The sequence below is a fragment of the Arachis stenosperma genome, chromosome 8 (assembly GCF_014773155.1).
Source record: "Arachis stenosperma cultivar V10309 chromosome 8, arast.V10309.gnm1.PFL2, whole genome shotgun sequence".
NCBI lineage: Eukaryota > Viridiplantae > Streptophyta > Magnoliopsida > Fabales > Fabaceae > Arachis > Arachis stenosperma.
This window is the reverse complement of record NC_080384.1, coordinates 35,369,303-35,389,701: the sequence shown is the minus strand read 5'-3', so window position 1 is coordinate 35,389,701 and position 20,399 is coordinate 35,369,303. Positions and strand designations below refer to the sequence as shown.

The window sequence follows — 20,399 nt, the reverse complement described above, 5'->3', positions numbered from 1 at the left end:
AGTTTATACGTAAGTCATTTTCATCCTTAAAATTTTAAAAAATAATCAAATTAGTCCTTATATAATTTTTTTTAATTTTTTCTTGATAATATTAAATTTGAAATATTTTTTGATACTACTAATTTTAATAGAATTGTATTTGACAAATAAAAAATTAGTAATGGTATCTTTTCTCAAAATCTCTCCTATTCTTTTCTATTCTAAAATATTTTTCTTACATTATCACATTTTGCTAGAATATATATATATTCAAAATTGAAATGTATGTATTTATTAACCTAAATAAAGTTATATGCTCAAAATCAAAATTTATGTATTAAAAAAATATATATAATTTATTTCAAACATATGAAACACACAAAAATTTATGTAATTTAAAATATGAAACATATGAAACTCATATATAATCTATCATAATAAATTTATGCTGTGACCTTTCCAAGTTTAGGAACTTGACTACCTTGTTGGGCTGTATCAAACCCAAAGAGGCCATTTGCTGCCATTGTGGGTGGTTCCAAGATCTCATCCAAAATTGGAGTGTGTTTATTATGATAGATTATATGTGTGTTTCATATGTTTTATATGATAAATTACATAAATTTTTGTATGTTTCATATGTTTGAGATAGATTATATAATTTTTTTTAATACATAAATTTTTGTGTGTTTCATATGTTTGAGATAGATTATATAATTTTTCTTTTAATACATAAATTTTGATTTTGAGCATATAACTTTGTTTAGGTTAACAAATACATACATTTCAATTTTGAGTATATACATGTTCCAGCAAAATGTGATAATATAAGAAAAATGTTTTAGAATAGAAAAGAATAAGAGAGATTTTGAGAAGACTTAAAGAAGAGAGATAATTTTATTGACAAAATTTTTAAGAAGAAAAGATACCATTACTAATTTTTTGTTTGTCAATTACATTTCTATTAAAATTAGTAGTATCAAAAAATATTTTAAATTTAATATTATCAAGAAAAAATTAAAAAAAAATTATATAAGGACTAATTTGATTATCTTATAACAATCCTTTAAAAAAAGGTTTATTCAGTAGTGGAATATGTTTTGTGGCATCCTTTAGAATTTTTCAAATTTTTTATGTATGATCATTATTACAATCACCCATGATCAAATCATCCTCATTTTACTACTTTTCTGAACATCGTGCCTACTTTTCTTATCATCCTTTACAGCTTTCTTTACATGTAGACATCCTGAAATTTCAAATTTCGAATTAAACTCAATTAAAAAGGGGATTCATTTCCAATTTTCCATCATCTGCGTTCTCCATCCTCTGTTTCCTTTTTTCTCTCTTCCTCCTCTTCTTCATCGATTCTTCTCCTTCATCATCCGTTCCTCCTCTTTTTTACTTCCCTTTTTCCGTTCGTTTCTTCTTCCTATTCCTAATCTAAATTGGAGATGGAGAAAGTTTATGTACTCACCAAGGCAGAGGATGTCATTGTACCTGATGGCTCTAACCTTCAGAGGAGTCGTCACGGTGGAGCAACGCCAGCGGTGGTGGTAGGGTTACAGCGGTGGATGAGGAGTCGATTGCTATGGTGGTGGACGATGGTATGGCATGGTGGTCGCCGTGGGTGCGGTGGAGTTCGTGGTAATCATCAATGTGTGGTGATGGATACGGAGGAGGAAGCGGCAGAAGAAAGCATATAGCTGGAAAGTACTGAGTCGCGGCCATAGGGAGCACATGTAGTGAGAGCACAGCAGCGACGACCAGAACAGAGCCGTGAGATCTAATCGGCGTTCAGAACAGATTTGCATGGTTGTTATTTTTTGTTTTAATTAATTAATTAGATAAATTATGTAAATGATTATTATTTGCTTAATCTACAAATTTTATTGTTTGAAAATTTAAATTATGAATTCAAAATTAATTTGAAAAAAAAAACATTTGTATATGTTCATTTTCATTATCCGCACAAATCATATTTTCCAATTTTTTCTTCTCATCATTCTTGCTCTCGCTCTCTAATATTGGGAGCTGCAGTATTCCACCACAAAATCAAATCGGCTACTGTTTGTGAAACATGGTTTGGTATCTCCCTTTTGAGTTTTGATCATGGAATTTGGTAAATGTCTTGATTTTACTCACTGTTAAAATTACTTATAGGCAATCCTTTTTTCTTCCTTTTTGGAACTTTAGTTATTTCTAACGTTAGTGTTTAATAATTAATATGTTGTTTTTATTTGTTGTGCATCTATTGTACTGAGTTACATATTTTTTAAACACATCTATATTTGGACAATCCCTCAACTACCTTTAGTTATTTCATTGTTAGATCAAACACATAATATGCTCAACTACCTATATCTATGATAAAATAGTGTTGAAGTTTCTGGTGTTTTCATGATAGGTTGAATGGTGGATCTAAATAGAGCAGGGCACCTTTGCTTGAGATAGTTTCCGAGCCTTATATAAAAACCGGTATTGAAGCAGTAGAGCATGCAGCAGAAATACAGAGATCGGTTCGGTATTTGGGAGTGAGCAATGGCAATATGTAAGAAGGATCTCTTCGTTTTGATCTCTTCGTTACATTGTTATACTCCTTGCAATTGAAATAAATTTTGTGATCTTAGCCATCGTGATTTTTTTTAAATAAATTGGTTTGGGGTGCAAAGTGGGGGAGCAACTTAGATCCGTTGTTTTCAAAGTATAAACATGATGGTATTCTTCATTTACCATCTAATTAAATTTTATTTATTTTAAAAGATGACAGTCTATATTTACATAGATTTTTTATTCAAATTTTATGTTTTTTTAGAGTTTAAGGATAGACATGGGATGCACCCTATACATATAGTCAACTTATATGTTAACCAAGCATTGAACATCAATTTATATAATATTAATGATAATAGAGTTGAAGACTTAAATTTAGTTGAGTATGTTTTCTTATTTTAGTTCATTCTTTTTCTTTTAGGAAAACTTTCTCTATACTAACAGTTGGTGGGTGCCTTCAGTATCTAAATTTACTACCAGCAAAAGTACATAATTCAAGGTGTAAATTTCAATTCACTTCTTAATTATTTTACTAATGTCAATCTTAGTACATGTACTATCTAAATATCTTATTAGACATAGCAAATTCTCTTCTCTATATAAGGATCTAATTAAATAAGAAGCTAATTTATTTTTTTATTTCAGTGCAGCCCCCAAACATATATCACCAACGTAAAAAGCGCAAATGTATGGACCACTCGCAAATTAACTTTTTCATACTAAGCATAATATGTATTTGTGTGGACTTGGCATTTATACATATATTTTTTTCCCTCTAATTTTGGTTAACTTAATTGTGACTTGATGGCTAAAAGATTGAAAGTCTCAATGTTTATTCTTAAGCTTTTGAATATCACAAATTGTATTGCAGGGTCAGCAGACAGTACACTAAAATTTTGGGATTTAGAATCCTTTGAAATGATTGGATCTACTAGACAAGAGGTTTCTCATTTAGTGTCGTATGAGTCATGGTGTTAGCAATAGCGGTTATTGGTGGGTTTGGATTCTGCAGTTTCTCTCTTTTAAATGTTCTTATTGTGCATTATTTTCTTTTTTCAGGTTCACCCCATGATGTACAAGCACACATATAGTGGAGGTCATGGTTCTCTATGAATTTTGGTAGATATTTTTGCTTAATGTTTCCTTTATAGTTCCTTTTCGATATGTTGATTTTACTAAAATTATTTGAGATCTGATTTCTAACAACCAGAACTTACTAACAATAGAAATGGGCACATTACCAGACAGCAAAGCTTCAAAGGCTTCTCCATAGTGCAATATGAAGACAAGATTCATGGGTGTGAAGAATTCCACTAGGAAAACTATTAGAAGGAATCACAAATAAGTGGTAATTCGTTTTTCCAATTAATCTACTGATAGTTGTCATTTACTTATGGGGTTTTTGTTGGTTTGTTCGGTATTTGTTTGGTTTGTTCTTTTGTCATTTAGTTATTTCAGCAGGATTCAAGCTATGATCAAGAAGATTTACCTTAGGTTACCAAGAATAAACCACCAGTTTCTTCCTTCAAATTGCTAAAGAGCAATGAAACCTTCATCTTTTCATTTTGTGGATGACTGCTGTTATAATATACATATAATTCAGACATTTATCTATTTATTTTTTAAAGATATGTTCTTTAACTACCTTGCTATTGATTTTATATTGTTTATTGTTTCTAATATTGCTTATGGTTGTTCTATTGCTCTGTTTTGCTATGCTATCATATACATAAATATTGAGAATTTACTATTAACTATTAAGTGACAACTAATTATAAAAAATTATAATAAATAATAAATAATCTTATTTCATTGATATTCTTATATAAATAACACTCATTATTTATTTCTCTCTAAAAGAAGATGGTCAAGATGATAAATATGTATCTTCTTGCTTTTTATGCTAAGACGTTTAGCTTCTTTCTTTAATTTTTTTTCCAGGCAAAAAAGAAGGTGGAACTCTTGGAGTCCAGGATCTGGCATATTTTCTTGCAACAGCCAATTTTATGGGATCTCCAAGCTCCCATTTAGATCTGTGGTACTCTAACTTCTTACAATCCCTGATTCTACTACTTTCTTTATTAATAACAGGTGAATATATACACTTTTGTGCATCCCTTACTCTATTGCTTTCTTTGTTGCAATTCCTTTTGTTTCAGTCTTCTTCCTTTCTTTTTAGAGTTGGCATTTGATTGATGGGTTATTGCGTTTGTTTTTTATTTTTATTTTTTTTAATAGTGGTTTTATATTATTTTAATTTGAGAGTGACATTACTATTATATTTTTCAATATATTTTTTAAGCATATTTTAAAATCTTGATTTTTATTTCATATAACTTCTCTATAATCTTATTTTACCAATACATTATAGACTAAGATTCTTAATACCCCTCCTTTTGAAACTCCATTTTTCTTTTGTTATCTTTTTCTTAGGCTTTAGTATGAGATTGGGTTCTATTTTGATGTGAAGTATTTCGAGCACATCGCTTGATAGTAAATTTGATGATGTTGATAAGTTCCTTTCTGCATTCACATGGATTGATGAGAATGAACATTAAACCTATATCTACATTAATTTGAATAAACAAGTAACTGAGTAAGTTTCCATAAGATTCCTTAGTGGTGTCACTTTGTGTATGTTCTATTATGTTGTCATTAATTATTCATTTTAATTATGCCTGTCTAAATATTTTATATCTGATTTGGTTAGTAAGCATGGTTCCAAGACTTTAAATGTCCTCATGAAGGAACCGTAGATCATTTTAGACTATCAAGGGGAACAAAAGAAGAAAAATTGCTTTCTTTAGCGTGCATGCAAGAAATCTTTTGATATCCCATTCATACATAAGCAAGATCCTACTTTTTAAGGAGGAAAAGAAAACAGAACGAAGAACAAATAAAACACAGAATTTGACCGTCTTTAGTTTCTTTTTCCTCACTTGAGAGCAGATGCATGAAACAGGACATAGTTGAACTTATTAATAAAATTAACAGATCCTCCATTACCATTCAGTTTATTAATAAGATTTGAAGAATTACAAATGGGGCCACTATTTTATCTGTGGGTGACTTCATTCTGGTTTGTTTCCTTTTTAGATTAATGGTATGTATCAATTGCTTCACAACATTAGTATTTGATATTCTTCTTTCAGTGGTTATGTTTTAGTTCGATGAGGTGGATTTGACTGGCACAAAGTTTGAATATTTATGGTTTGGAGTGAATATTTATGATTTGTTGAGATGGTGATTTGTCTCTTTATCCTGAAAAATTTATATGTTTGGCAAATATTTGTATTTAAATCATTTTTACAATTTTTCTTTCGAAATCCTCTGTTCCTATAGAATTAAGATAGTTCTTTCTTAGACTCTTTCATTTATGAGAATCTATTATTCTACATAATGAGAGTTTAGAGATCAACTATTTTACATTGCATGCATTGTGCATCCTGTTTTCTAGAAAAATAACTATTTATATTTCTTAAATGATTTAGGGCTATGAAGTTCTCAAAAAACTTGCTTATGTTACTGATAAATTTGATAGAAAATTCCTTGAGCAATTACCTGAGTAAGAAGATTCAGTACTTCGTTGTACTTAATGTTCTATGCTCTTTTTTTCCTTTGTACTTAGTGTTCAATGCTTTTTTTCTTTTTCATTTTCGTTGATGTGCCTTCTCCTGCTTAGTTGCTTTTCAAAGAGTTGGATACTTATTTGTCTATATATTATGACCTAATTTTTTCTTTTTGAGGGATATAATTTTGCTTTAAAATATTGGGTTGCCATTGTTTAATTGAGTTCTTTGTTTATTACAGAGAATTCTGCACCACAATTCCTAATGATTTTAGATTCAGAAAAATTAAGCTCTCTCTCCCATATATTTTTTTATCCACTTAGTCATTTATCAATTTATTATATGGTTGAAAACTTGAAATCATAATTGTGAATTTCTGACACCTGATAGTGGATTTTGTACACTTTATTCTCCAATTGGTTTCCTTTTATATTAATGGTATATATCAATTGCTTCGCAACATTAGTGTTTGATATTCTTCTTTCAGTTGTTATGTGTTTAGTTGGATGAGGTGGATCTGGCTGGTGCAAAGTTTGAATATTTATGGTTTAGAGTGCATATTTATTTTTTTTTTAAAAAAATCATGAAGCTTTTTATCTTTTGCTGCTTTAGCTTTTATTATTGTATATTCATGCTTTAACTACACAAGCTATATCTTTTCCAGCTAATTTTTTGTTGAGATAGTAAATTGTCTCTTATCTTGAAAAATGTATGTTTGGCAAATATATGCATTTAAACCATTTTTTCAATTTTTCTTTCGAAATCCTCTGTTCCTATAGAATTAAGATAATTCTTTCTTAGACTCTTCCATTTATGTGAACCTATTATTCTACATAATGAGAGTTTAGAGATCAACCATAATGTGCATCCTGTTCTCTAAAAAATAGCTATTGATATTTCTTAAATGACTGAGTTATGAAGTTTTCAAAAAACTTGCTTATGTGATATATAATATTCTGTACTCTTTTGAATGTCTATAATTGTATTTTTTTATTATCATTATTATTTTGACTGCTGCTCTATTAATGTATATTTATAATTTTACATGACTTTTGTGGTATTATATAGTATATGAAGTTGGTGACAGTGCCATTGCAATGTTATGTGATCTTAATAGTAGGAAATGGCTTTTCCTCTCTGATGTGTGCTATTATCCATGAGGATGACTATTAACAAGTTTTTTAGGGGTCAAACATACGAGTCCATATTTGTCGAAGCATGTTTTTACACAGAGACAACTTTATGTGCTCTTTCAAAAGTAAAAATCAAAATCAAGATTAAGAGTATTAGTTTAGAATAATCATTCAAGGCAAAAGATATAAATGTTGTTTTTAGACAAATTTAGTTGATTATGTGTAATTTTAAATTTTATTTAATACGTAATTTTAGATATTTATATTCTTCTATAAATTTGTTACTTCTTTGTAGAAATTATTTTTGGATACTTATTCACTTTAGTTTACAATTTTCCTATCATGTATTTATTGTAATTAAATATAATCATAATCTTAATTTATATGTTTTTACAATTTTCTTAAAAGTAAAATTAGATCATTTTATTCTTATGATTTAATTTAAAATAAAAAACTTATATTTAATTAGTTATTCTAACAATAGCTTAATATTAACTGATTTTTATTAAACTTAGCATGTCTATGCATCCCTTAATGTTATCGATTTTAGAGACAAAATGGTGAGGTGTGCATGAAGGGCATGAACACTAAGGTAGCGTTTGGTGGAGAGACAGAGATTGAAAGACTAAGAATGAGAGATAGATACTAAGAGATAGAGACATAAATAAATTTCAGTATTCTATTTGGTGCAAAGTGAGAAACAGAAATGAAAACATGAAACTCTAATTTAATTTGTACAAAAGGTAAAATTGGAATTAATTAATTGAAATAAGGGTATTTTAGATATAAAATGTTATTAAAGTTTCAGTTTATGTCTCTAAAAATTTCAATCCCCTGTGTCCTCACTTTTTGGAGATACTTAGGTAGCGTTTGGTGGAGAGACAGAGACAGAAAGACTGATACTGAGAGACAGAGACTAAGAGACAGGGATTGAAATAAATCTCAGTATTCTGTTTGGTGTAAAATGGGAGACAGAAATTAAAACAAGAATGAAACTCTAATTTAATTTGCACAAAGGGTAAAATTGGAATTAATTAATTGAAATGAAAGTATTTTAGGTATAAAATGTTATTAAAGTTTCAGTCTCTATCTTTAAAAATTTCAGTCCCCTGTGTCCCTACTTTTTGGAGGTACTGAAATACTGAAATTTTAGAGACAGAGACAGAAATTTTAGTACCAGTCTCTGAACTAACAAACATGATACTGTGTCTCAGTCTCTCAGTCTCTGTCTCAGTACCTCAAAACAAACGCTACCTTAGGGACTGAAATTTTAGGGATAGAGACAGAAATTTTAATACTATATTGAGTTTCAGTCTCTCAGTCTTTGTCACAGTACCTCAAAACAAACGCTACCTAGGAGATTATCAAGGGCTGAACTAATTCTAAAAGTAGAGTGATGACCTAGGAGATTATCAAGGGTTGAATTAATTCTAAAAGTAGAGTGATGACGTTGAATTTTTTTTAATTGATTTGAATACTAAATTCTAAATAATAGTTGAAAGACTTATTTTTTTAATATATTTTTTTATATAAATTAATCATTCCATTGTTAAAAATTTTAAAAATTAAAAAATAATTTACATCACTTATAATTTTTTTTATATTTAATAATAGAATTCAGATTATACAAATTTTGAAACTAAATACTTGGAGTTTAAAAGCAAGAATAAATTGGCTGAGAATAATATAAAATACATTTAAAGAGAATATTTTTTATTTTTAATAATTTATTTATTATTATAAAATTATGTAAACCAAATTATTATAAAAAATAATTTATGTATTATAAAAATTAATTATTATATATATATATATATATTAGTTAATAATGTTTTATTATTTAAATTAATTAAATACTAATTTTTTGCCCTTCAATTTTAATTAACATATATAATATATCTAATGTTTTTTCATTATTTTTGTGCCATTTCCGTGCGATGCACGGGTTGAAGCACTAGTTTTTTAAAATTTAGGGATGAAAATGACTTAAGTCTGAACTTTCAAGGACTATTTTCACTGACCTGTTCCACGTGTCACTGACCTAACACGTCAACCAATCATCTCGTGATACGTGGCATCAACTACCACGTCATCATGTGCCACGTGGCACTTAACGTGACACGTCATCATTCAACTGACGGAAGGACTAACGTGACCAAGTCGTGTATGTTTCGGAGACGATTTCGATTAACTTTATCTTTCAAGGACCAAAATGGAGATCGGGATATCTTTCAGGGACGATAATGATTTTCTTTTAGTGGATAAGGATCTTTTGCATTTAGTGAAAGAGTTTTCAACATCTACTTAAAACATATTTTTATATAAGTATACATATATAGTGCGGGTTGGTCGAGTAAAATTGAAGCTCAACCCGCACTCTACTCTACCCGCACAAAAACCCTACCTGTACCCTATCCTACTCGCTGCGGATCGGATTGACAACCCTACTCGATTAGATGAGATTGAACTTAATACTCGTGGATAGGGTAGATATTGCTACCCATAAGTATAAGTGAAAAACTAAAATACGTTGGTAATAATTTTCAACTTAAAAAATTATTCTCATTTTTTTCCATTCACCTTATCAATAATACTTTTATGACTAGTAAATGCATCAATTAAAAATCTATAACAAACAATGCACATATTTTTTAACTTTTAATTATCAAAAAAACAATGTCACTGTATATTGAGTAGCATAAAAAAACAGCTTTATAGACTAACGTTACCAATTATTAGAAAATTCATATGCACTAAACTAAACAGGGAGATAAAATTACCTCGATAAACACAACTATGCTTACACCACAGGCAACCCAACAAAAGAGGGTTGATCCCAGAAGCTCCTCCAAGTACTGCATAAAAGATATTTAAAATCAAAGAAACCATTGAGCATTCATGACCTTTCTTAATCTAAATGTATAACGATACAATTTATAATCAAACTTTAATTTAATTTTTTCAAAATATTTTTTTTTCAATTAACTTGGTTATTGCAGAATTTCAATTTAAAAAAAAAAATGAAATTAACAGTGGCTATTGGTTAATGCGTCATGCAGTGAGCTTGGGGAAAGGGGAGGGGGCGGCTGCGCTGGTAGAGCTTCGCAGAGGTTGGTGGCTGAGGCGAGGCGAGCAACAAGAAGCAGTGATGCATTATGTTCTCTTTCACTTGCTTTCTTTTGCTTAGGGCTGTGATCATTTTTATTTTGTTAAGAGATCTTATGAACTCTTCCATGCCAACATGGGGATGTAGCTCAAATGGTAGAGCGCTCGCTTTGCATGCGAGAGGCACGGGGTTCGATCCCCCGCATCTCCACAACAAATTATTTATTTTGAATGTTACTCAAAAGAATTATAAATAATAAAACACACAATTATTCACTCTTTTCCTTATAAAACCACTCTCTTTTGCTTATTTTTATATTTCTTTAGAATTATGATTTCTAATATAGTGGTAACTACTATGGTATAAACTCACATGCAGAGTTGTCTTTATGTTTAGTTATTATTGGATTATAACAGATTAGGCCTTTGAGTTATAGAGCAGCAGATGTGTTCTTGCTTGCATTTTCCCTTCTCAGCAGAGCCAGCTATGAAAATATCTCTAAGAAGGTTATTTATTCCCAAAATACCCAATATGTCTACCTTAATTACTATATGACTAAATCATTATATGATATTATATTATATTGTATATATGGCATGTTAGAATTCCAAAAACAGAATCTGATATTAGGCTAATTTTTTTGCATGGATTCCTGAACCATTATGCTCCAACTGTGCCAATTGTTCTTGTAGGAACAAAACTTGGTATCATAAGATCATTGAAATACTTGATAATTTTTTATCTATATTATGTTGCATGTAATTCAATAATTATAATTGGTTACAGATTTAAGAGAAGACAGGAACTATTTGATTGATCATCCTGAAATTACACCTATAACTACTTCCCAAGTAAGTCAATTTTCTAAATAAATTTCATTTGTTAATTTTGTTTCTCCTTTAGGCTTTAATAACTATTAAATTTTCTAAAATATTTTGGACAGGGAGAAGAGCTGAAGAAAGCAATTGGTGTTGCTGTATACATAGAATGCAGCTCAAAGACTCAACAGGTTTATATATATTTAATACCTATTTTTTCTTTTTTGCTTTAAATGTTACTTTTGAAATTCTTTGTAATTTTAACATGTATATGACTGAATGCCAATCCTATTCTATTTTTTCTTTCAAGTCACTGAATGCATGTATGAAAATAATTCATCACAGATATATTCATCATACGAAGGGATGTTGATTTTGTATTACAAACTTGAGAATATATGTATAAACTAAGTTTGTAACATTAGCATAATTTTATGTCATTGTTGCAATATTTCAGAATTTGAAGGTCGTATTTGATGCTGCAATCAAGGTTGTTTTGCAGCCGCCAAAGCCAAAGGAAAAAAAGGAAGACAAGATCATCCATTTTTCTTTAATTGGTCTTCGTGTTTGATTCTCTATCATGTAAAATAATTTGAAACTCTCTTTTCAAATTTCTTTACTTGATTGTATTACTCTTCTTGAACGCCTATTACGAACTCTTTTTTAGTCTTTATCATTTTTTGAAGACAAATTTTGTCGTATAAAAAACGACTAAAAGACAAATAGGTCCCTGACCTTTTAAAACGGGGACATTTTTGTCCCTCAAGATTGGAAAATACATTTCGATCCCCCACGTTTAAAAACGGTAGACAATTATACCCTTCCGTTCGTTTTGGGCCAAAAACGGTGACGGAGCTGGCTGACATGGAGGGGCAGTGAATGACATGGCCGTTACGGTCGCTGAGGTGGCTTGGGACGAAATTTAAGTGGACAAATTCGTCCCTGAAGTGCCAAACGACGCCGTTTCCATCACCGAACCCTATTTCATCCAATCGCAAGGTGAAACTCATGGCCGCTGCTTGTGCGATCGTCCATGATGAGCGAGGGGGGTTCTTCATGCACAAGACCTGGACGGGGATCTTCATGCGTTGTTGCAGGAGGTCGGGATCCAGATGGGGATGCGCCGAAGTGCTTCTGCGGCGTTTATGCCATTCTTTACAAGTCAAGAACAGCATCTAATCCCAATAGGATGTTTTTCGGTTGTCCCTTCTTCAAGGTGAGCAATTATTTTGTATAGCAATTGGATGAGAGTGTTCTGTCTCTAATTATGTTGTTATCTGAAAAATTGCTCCAGGTTAAAGAACGGTGTTGTCGGTATTTTCTCTGGCTTGATGAACACTTGAAAAAAATTAGGGCCATGGAGTCTGAAGCATTGGGTGCTGTGGATGATGTTGGAGGTGTAGACATTGAAGATGAAGTGCTGCGAAGTCAGGAATTAGAAAAAAAAATTCAACTGGTGCGAAGCCATGAACTGGAGAAAAAAATGAAAGAGTTGGAGACGAAACTGTTATGTATGGAGAAGGAGAAAAAAATGAGTATGTGGCAGATTGCTTTGATTAGTGTAGTTTTTCTTGTTGCTGTATGTTTCTTAAAGTGGTGAGGATGATGAGTTGATGTACAATGTTGATGATGTAATGAAAATTGCCATTGTTGGCTATTCAATGAAAATTGCCATTGTTGAAGAAAAAATAAGGTAATAATTCTGTGAATCAGCTATTATATAAGATAGTAATTCTGCATATATTGTGAGCAAAATATGAACAACAATGTATCTGTCTCAATCCAAAATATAAACAAGTTTGTCACAAAATAACAAAACATTTGGTTGGCATATAAACAAGTTTGCCAAACTACAATAAGTAGACAGTGTTGTTTAATTCATACGTAAGACTATGACAAAAAAACAGAAATTCATTCAGTGGTGTTCAGTTCTTCTGATTCTTGGATCCAGCATTTGGGATGAAATTCATTCCTATGGCCTCACTGCCAACGACTTTGAAGGTCTCCTCTGATGTTGCGACACTGGCACTGGTGCTTTGAGTCTGGGTGGTATCCGAGGGTGGAGTTGGAGGTGGATTTGCACTTGCTTGGGGCCTTCTGATTGTCTGCTTGGGTCTGAATTTGGAGGCAGCAGCTGGGATTTTGGTTTGACCCATTCTTGGCAGCTGGGATGGAGGCCTGAATGGAGTTTGGACTGGAGCAGATGTTGTTGTTGCTGCAGCATTCTGGCTCATGTCATGATTCTGCAAAAGTAACGGAATTAGTGAGTTGTTCAAATGCATTGACATGAATAAAGTGATTGTGATTATGACTGCAATATTTAGGGTGTGGGAGGTTTACTGTAGGATTCTCTTGCACAGCACTATGCTCAGCCAAACTTTCAGTCTGTGTCTGGCTTTGATCCTATGCAACATAGTTCAAACAATGAAAGAACATGGACAATTTAGTCCTTAAAAAAAAGTTAATAGGACATCTTAACCATTGACAAAATTTAAAATGTACAGATCGATCCTAAGCAATAACAGAGATACCTCTGGTTGAGGGGCTGATTGTGATAGGGGAAGCTGCTCCAAGGGTTGTGTGTTTGCATCAGTCTTCTTAGCTTTTTTCTTTTTTGGTTTCCAATTTGGGTTGCTTGGTGCTCCCTTACATGTCTTGTAGTTGTGGCCTTTCTCATTGCACTTGCTGCATGTCACTGGAAGCTTCTCTTGAGCTTGTCACCCTGAATATGAGCCTCAGCAGGATCCTTGTTGCGATTGTGTACTTTAGGCCTCCCAATAGGTCGCTTGATGGGTGGTGGAGCAGGCCTCAGCTGGTCAGTGGTTACCCAAAATTCCTCACTTGGTACTGGTTTTATGCAATGTGCATATGTCTTGTGAATAGATTCCATACATAACCAGGGATGCACATAATCATCTACCTGGTCATGCCTCTTTCTAATTGCAGCAATACCGTGAATGCATGGCATGCCTGAAATAAAACCGCAAACCACATTACCTAGCATTATATTAGATCAGCCCTAAAATCATTCAGAACATATTATCTAGCAATATATTACATCATCACTAAAATCATTCAAAATACATATAATACCTAGCACTATATTAGAGTAGCCCTAAAATCATTCAAAACATATTACCTAGCATTATATTAGATCAGCATTACAGAAAATCACTGAAATTTAAAGATATACCGGTCAGTTGCCAAACATTGCATGAACAAGTGTGTTTGATCAAATCCACATCTACTTTGGTTTGCTTTCTGCTAACTTGAAATCTTTTTCGTTCGTTATCTCCCACCCATTCAGCAATCCACCTGCTGCTGGGTTTTATCAGCCTCTGCAACCTTTTCTCCTGAACGGGTGCAAGCTTTCCACTATGGTGCTCTAACAGCCTAATATGCTTGGTCATTCTCCGCATTAGATAGCACCTAATTTCCTCACACATAGTCAAAACTGGCTTGATTCTGTACTTAACGACCTTTGAATTAAAGACCTCGCACATGTTGTTAGTCAGGTTATCCACCTTGGGGCCATGACTGAAGAAAGCCTTAACCCAAGTGGCTGGTTCAAACCTCATCAAATATTCCCATGCAGCCTTATTCACCCCCTTCAGCTTCTCCATGGTCTCTTTGAACTCTGGTTCAGTGGTGCACCTAGCACAGTCCCATACAATGTCTCTAATGTGCATATCTTTGAACCTATTTATGAAGTTTTTCCACAGGTGCATCACACAGTTCCGATGATGTGCTCTTGGCATTACCTCCTTTAAGGCTGGTAGCAGACCCTGCCAATTACACATAATATTGCAATAACTTCAATTACAAACACATATATGCAGCAGTTTAAATTGCAGTCAGTAATATGCAATAACTTCAGTTACTCACACACATATTTGCTCTATTCAGAATATCATTCACACCTATGCACTAATACCCATGCAGTGATTTAATACCCTACACCAATATGCAGAAATTTCAAACACACACATGCAGTGATTTAATACCCTACACCAATATGCAGAAATTTAACATCTACCACATACATGCATTATATTAATACCCTACACTAATATGCAGAAATTTAACATGATACAATAATATGCAGTGCTGTACGGGTCTGACCTTTTGTTGGTCGGACATAAAGTTCCAACCAAATTGGTGTGCATCACCTAGATCTTCCTGAAGCAGTGTGAGGAACCATTTCCAGGATTCCTTCGTCTCCGATCTTGCAACTCCATATGCTACTACATAGAATTGGTTATTGGCATCCTGTGCCACCGCTGATAGTAGTTGACCTCCATGATATGTCTTCAAAAAAGCTCCATCTAGATGGATGAAAGGCCTACACCCAGACTTAAAGCCTTGCTTACAACCCTCAAAGGAGATATATATTTTGTCAAAGACAGGTAGGGATTGAGGGATTGGGATCACATCAACTCTTGCAGTCGATCCCGGATTACTCTTAATGATCTCCATGGCATAGTCCCTAAGCTTCCCATACTGTTCCTTTTCATTTCCCATAATCCTCTCTTTGGCCTCTTTCACTGCCCTGTATACCATCTTCGGATGCAAAAAAAAAAAAAAAACATTCTGTAGATGATGGCAGCTTCTCATTTCCCGGATTTAATACTGTTCCTTTTTCTCATTCTTTTACCCGAAAACAAAAAAAAAACTGCAGTCCCCCCATAACCCAACCCCATGCATTCTCAGTTAAACAACACACAAACTCTTCATTATCGCCCTTACCTCTGTAGATGATGGCAGCTTCTTCTCCACGCAAAGCTTGCCGTAACCTTCAACACCAACCACCTCGACTGACCACACCACCGCTTTCAACTGTAGGAAGTCGTTCTTTTTTTGGAGGGAGAAGGGCGTTTTTGTTTTGGTAGGGTTTTCTGTAATATATGGAGTAAGGGTTGGGTGTTATAGGGAATGCGAAGCTTCAAATTTGGGGGATGGTGGAAACGCCGTCGTTTGGCACTTCAGGGACGAATTTGTCCACTTAAATTTCATCCCAAGCCACCTCAGCGACCGTAACGGCCATGTCATTCACTGCCCCTCCATGTCAGCCAGCTCCGTCACCGTTTTTGGCCCAAAACGAACGGAAGGGTATAATTGTCTACCGTTTTTAAACGTGGGGGATCGAAATGTATTTTCCAATCTTGAGGGACAAAAATGTCCCCGTTTTAAAAGGTCAGGGACCTATTTGTCTTTTAGTCTATAAAAAACATATACAATACTTTCATCATCATCAGTTCATCACTTCTATGTTGCTCAACACCTTTGTTTTTCTTAGCTAGAAATTTTTTAAGTGATTGTGTTAATTATTGTCGCAATTATTAGCATCAATCAAATTTTAGATGATTTATATGCAACCTACAAAATGATTACGTTTTGTCAATTTCTGTTTAACAAGACTCACGTAATGGCCATTAAGAATTACGATAGTGTCTGTGTCACAAAGCTGGAATTTCATGAAATTTAGTTATTATTTAATCATTAACTACTCAATTTTTTTTTATTCTAATTCCTTTAATTTAATAGTCTAACAATATATTTGATGGCCAAAAATAATAAATTATAATGATCTTCTAACATTTTTCTTTTACAAAAAGTAAAAAATAGATCTTCTCATTTTTTTTTTAGTTGGATGGATTGGACAACTTCCAATTCTAGGTATCACTACATACCCACGTTACGAACCCGGATACAGTGTATTAAGAGGCACATAATTTACCATCTGAGCTAAGTCTCAACTGCAATTTCACATAGACTAGTGCATTCACCCGTGCGATGCACGGGAATGGCACAAAAATAATAAAAAAATATTAGATATATTATATATGTTAATTAAAATTGAAAAGCAAAAAATTAGTATTTTATTAATTTAAATAATAAAATATTATTAACTAATACATATATATATATATATATATATATATAATTAATTTTTATAATACATAAATTATTTTTTATAATGATTTGATTTACATAATTTTATAATAATAAATAGATTATTAAAAATTAAAAAAAAATACTAAGATCTTATATTCTCTTTAAATGTATTTTAAATGTATTTTATATTATTCTCAGCCAATTTATTCTTGCTTTTAAACTCCAAGTATTTAGTTTCAAAATTTGTATAACCTGAATTCTATTATTAAATATAAAAAAAATTATAGTGATGTAAATTATTTTTTTATTTTTTAAATTTTTAACAATAGAATGATCAATTTATATATAAAAAATATACTTTTAAAAAATAAGTCTTTCAACTATTATTTAGAATTTAGTATTCAAATCAATTAAAAAAAGAAAAATTCAACATCATCACTCTACTTTTAGAATTAGTTCAGCCCTGTGATAATCTCCTAGTGTTCATGCTCTTTATGCACGCCTCACCATGTTGTCTCTAAAATCGATAACATTAAACGATGCATAAATATACTAAGTTTAATAAAAATCAGTTAATATTAAGCTATTGTTAGAATAACTAATTAAATATAAATTTTTTATTTTAAATTAAATCATAAGAATAAAATGATCTAATTTTCCTTTTAAGAAAATTGTAAAAACATATAAATTAAGATTAAGATTATCGTTTAATTACAATAAATACATGATAGAAAAATTGTAAACTAAAGTGAATAAGTATCCAAAAATAATTTCTACAAAGAAGTAACAAACTTATAGAAGAATATAAATATCTAAAATTACATATTAAATAAAATTTAAAATTATACATAATCAACTAAATTTGTCTACGAACAACATTTATATCTTTTGCCTTGAATGATTATTCTAAACTAATACCCTTAATCTTGATTTTGATTTTTACTCTTGAAAGAGCAACATAAAGTTGTCTTGTGTGTAAAAACATGCTTCGACAAATATAGACTCATATGTTTGACCCCTAAAGCTTGTTAATAGTCATCGTCTCATAGATAATAACACACATCAGAGAGGAAGAGCCATTTCCTACTATTAAGATCACCAAACATTGCAATGGCACTGTCACCAACTTCATATACCACATAATACCACAAAAGTCATATAAAATTATAAATATATATTAATAGAGCAGCAGTCAAAATAATAATGATAATAAAAAAAATACAATTATAGACATTCAAAAGAGCACAGAATATTATATATCACATAAGCAAGTTTTTTAAAAACTTCATAACTAAGTCATTTAAGAAATATGAATAGCTATTTTTTTAGAGAACAGGATGCACATTACACGCAATGCAAAATGGCTGATCTCTAAACTCTCATTATGTAGAATAATAGGTTCACATAAATAGAAGAGTCTAAGAAAGAATTATCTTAATTCTATAGGAACAGAGGCTTTCAAAAGAAAAATTGAAAAAATGGTTTAAATGCATATATTTGCCAAACATTAATTTTTCAAGATAAGAGACAATTCACTATCTCAACAAAAATTAGCTGGAAAAGATATAGCTTGTGTAGTTAGAGCATGAATATACAATAATGAAAGCTAAAGCAGCAAAAGATAAAAAGCTTCATGTTTTTTTTTTTTTAAAAAAATAAATATGCACTCCAAGCCATAAATATTCAAACTTTGCACCAGTCAGATCCACCTCATCCAACTAAAACATAACAACTGAAAGAAGAATAGCAAACACTAATGTTGCGAAGCAATTGATACATACCATTAATATAAAAGGAAACCAATTGAAGAATAAAGTGTACAAAATCCACTATCAGGTGTCAGAAATTCACAATTATGATTTCAACCATAGAATAAATTGATAAATGACTAAGTGGATAAAAAAACTATATGGGAGAGAGAGCTTAATTTTTCTGAATCTAAAATCATTAGGAATTGTGGTGCAGAATTCTCTGTAATAAACAAAGAACTCAATTAAACAATGGCAACCCAATATTTTAAAGCAAAATTATATCCCTCAAAAGAAAAAAACTTAAGTCATAATATATAGACAAATAAGTATCCAACTCTTTGAAAAGCAACTAAACAGGAGAAGGCACATCAACGAAAATGAAAAAGAAAAAAAGCATTGAACACTAAGTACAAAGGAAAAAAAAGAGCATAGAACATTAAGTATAACGAAGTACTGAATCTTCTTACTCACGTAATTGCTCAAGGAATTTCCTATCAAATTTATCAGTCACATAAGCAAGTTTTTTGAGAACTTCATAGCCCTAAATCATTTAAGAAATATAAATAGTTATTTTTCTAGAAAACAGGATGCACAATGCACGCAATGCAAAATAGTTGATCTCTAAACTCTCATTATGTAGAATAATAGATTCTCATAAATGAAAGAGTCTAAGAAAGAACTATCTTAATTCTATAGGAACAGAGGATTTCGAAAGAAAAATTGTAAAATGGTTTAAATGCATATATTTGCCAAACATATAAATTTTTCAAGATAAAGAGACAAATCACCATCTCAACAAATCATAAATGTTCACTCCAAACCATAAATATTCAAACTTTGTGCCAGTTAAATCCACCTCATCGAACTAAAACATAACCACTGAAAGAAGAATATCAAATACTAATGTTGCGAAGCAATTGATACATATCATTAATCTAAAAAGGAAACAAACCAGAACGAAGTCACCCACACATAAAATAGTGTCCCATTTGTAATTCTTCAAATCTTATTAATAAACTGAATGGTAATGGAGGATCTGTTAATTTTATTAATAAGTTCAACTATGTCCTGTTTCAAGCATCTGCTCTCAAGTGAGGAAAAAGAAACTAAAGACGGTCAAATTCTGTGTTTATTTGTTCTTCGTTCTGTTTTCTTTTCCTCCTTAAAAAGTAGAATCTTGCTTATGTATGAATGAGATATCAAAAGATTTCTTGCATGCACACTAAAGAAAGCAATTTTTCTTCTTTTTTTTCCCCTTGATAATCTAGAATGATATACGGTTCCTTCATGAGGATATTTAAAGTCTTGGAACCATGCTTACTAACCAAATCAGATATAAAATATTTAGACAGGCATAATTAAAATGAATAATTAATGACAACATAATAGAACATACACAAAGTGACACCACTAAGGAATCTTATGGAAACTTACTCAGTTACTTGTTTATTCAAATTAATGTAGATATAGGTTTAATGTTCATTCTCATCAATCCATGTGAATGCAGAAAGGAACTTATCAACATCATCAAATTTACTATCAAGCGATGTGCTCGAAATACTTCACATCAAAATAGAACCCAATCTCATACTAAAGCC

At 31.4% G+C, this 20,399-nt stretch overlaps 3 protein-coding genes and 1 non-coding gene across 4 annotated transcripts; 3 read left to right on the top strand and 1 right to left on the bottom strand.

Annotated features, from left to right (window-relative positions):
- Positions 1–10,277: 10,277 nt before the first annotated feature.
- Positions 10,278–11,726, top strand: LOC130945876 (rac-like GTP-binding protein RAC2). The gene is made up of 6 exons (XM_057874571.1): positions 10,278–10,388; positions 10,754–10,854; positions 10,989–11,041; positions 11,124–11,188; positions 11,281–11,346; positions 11,613–11,726. Exons 1-6 carry the CDS (start codon positions 10,278–10,280, stop codon positions 11,724–11,726), a joined length of 510 nt encoding a protein of 169 aa, XP_057730554.1.
- On the top strand, positions 10,475–10,547 carry TRNAA-UGC (transfer RNA alanine (anticodon UGC)). The gene has a single exon. It is a non-coding gene; the product is annotated as a tRNA-Ala (tRNA).
- A 462-nt stretch (positions 11,727–12,188) lies between the features above and the next one.
- On the top strand, positions 12,189–12,852 carry LOC130945875 (uncharacterized protein At4g04775-like). Its single transcript, XM_057874570.1, has 3 exons — positions 12,189–12,371; positions 12,450–12,661; positions 12,750–12,852. Exons 1-3 carry the CDS (start codon positions 12,189–12,191, stop codon positions 12,850–12,852), a joined length of 498 nt encoding a protein of 165 aa, XP_057730553.1.
- Positions 12,853–13,080: 228 nt separating this feature from the next.
- Positions 13,081–15,715, bottom strand: LOC130945874 (uncharacterized). The gene is made up of 5 exons (XM_057874569.1): positions 15,278–15,715; positions 14,349–14,940; positions 13,920–14,125; positions 13,496–13,558; positions 13,081–13,398 (listed from the first exon to the last, which is right to left on the bottom strand). The coding sequence occupies exons 1-5, from the start codon at positions 15,713–15,715 to the stop codon at positions 13,081–13,083; spliced, it is 1,617 nt and encodes a 538-aa protein (XP_057730552.1).
- Between the last annotated feature and the right edge of the window lie 4,684 nt (positions 15,716–20,399).

Excerpts from the sequence above, each read along its gene's own strand:
- LOC130945875 (XM_057874570.1), top strand. The coding sequence starts at position 12,189 with ATGATGAGCGAGGGGGGTTCTTCATGCACAAGACCTGGACGGGGATCT. Across the intron at positions 12,372-12,449 it reads TCGGTTGTCCCTTCTTCAAG|GTTAAAGAACGGTGTTGTCG; the intron begins GTGAGCAATTAT and ends AAATTGCTCCAG. Across the intron at positions 12,662-12,749 it reads AAAGAGTTGGAGACGAAACT|TGGTGAGGATGATGAGTTGA; the intron begins GTTATGTATGGA and ends TGTTTCTTAAAG.
- LOC130945874 (XM_057874569.1), bottom strand. The coding sequence starts at position 15,715 with ATGGTATACAGGGCAGTGAAAGAGGCCAAAGAGAGGATTATGGGAAAT. Across the intron at positions 14,126-14,348 it reads CAATGTTTGGCAACTGACCG|GCATGCCATGCATTCACGGT; the intron begins GTATATCTTTAA and ends GTTTTATTTCAG. Across the intron at positions 13,559-13,919 it reads GACCTATTGGGAGGCCTAAA|GATCAAAGCCAGACACAGAC; the intron begins GTACACAATCGC and ends TATGTTGCATAG.
- LOC130945876 (XM_057874571.1), top strand. The coding sequence starts at position 10,278 with ATGCGTCATGCAGTGAGCTTGGGGAAAGGGGAGGGGGCGGCTGCGCTG. Across the intron at positions 11,189-11,280 it reads CACCTATAACTACTTCCCAA|GGAGAAGAGCTGAAGAAAGC; the intron begins GTAAGTCAATTT and ends TATTTTGGACAG. Across the intron at positions 11,347-11,612 it reads GCAGCTCAAAGACTCAACAG|AATTTGAAGGTCGTATTTGA; the intron begins GTTTATATATAT and ends GCAATATTTCAG.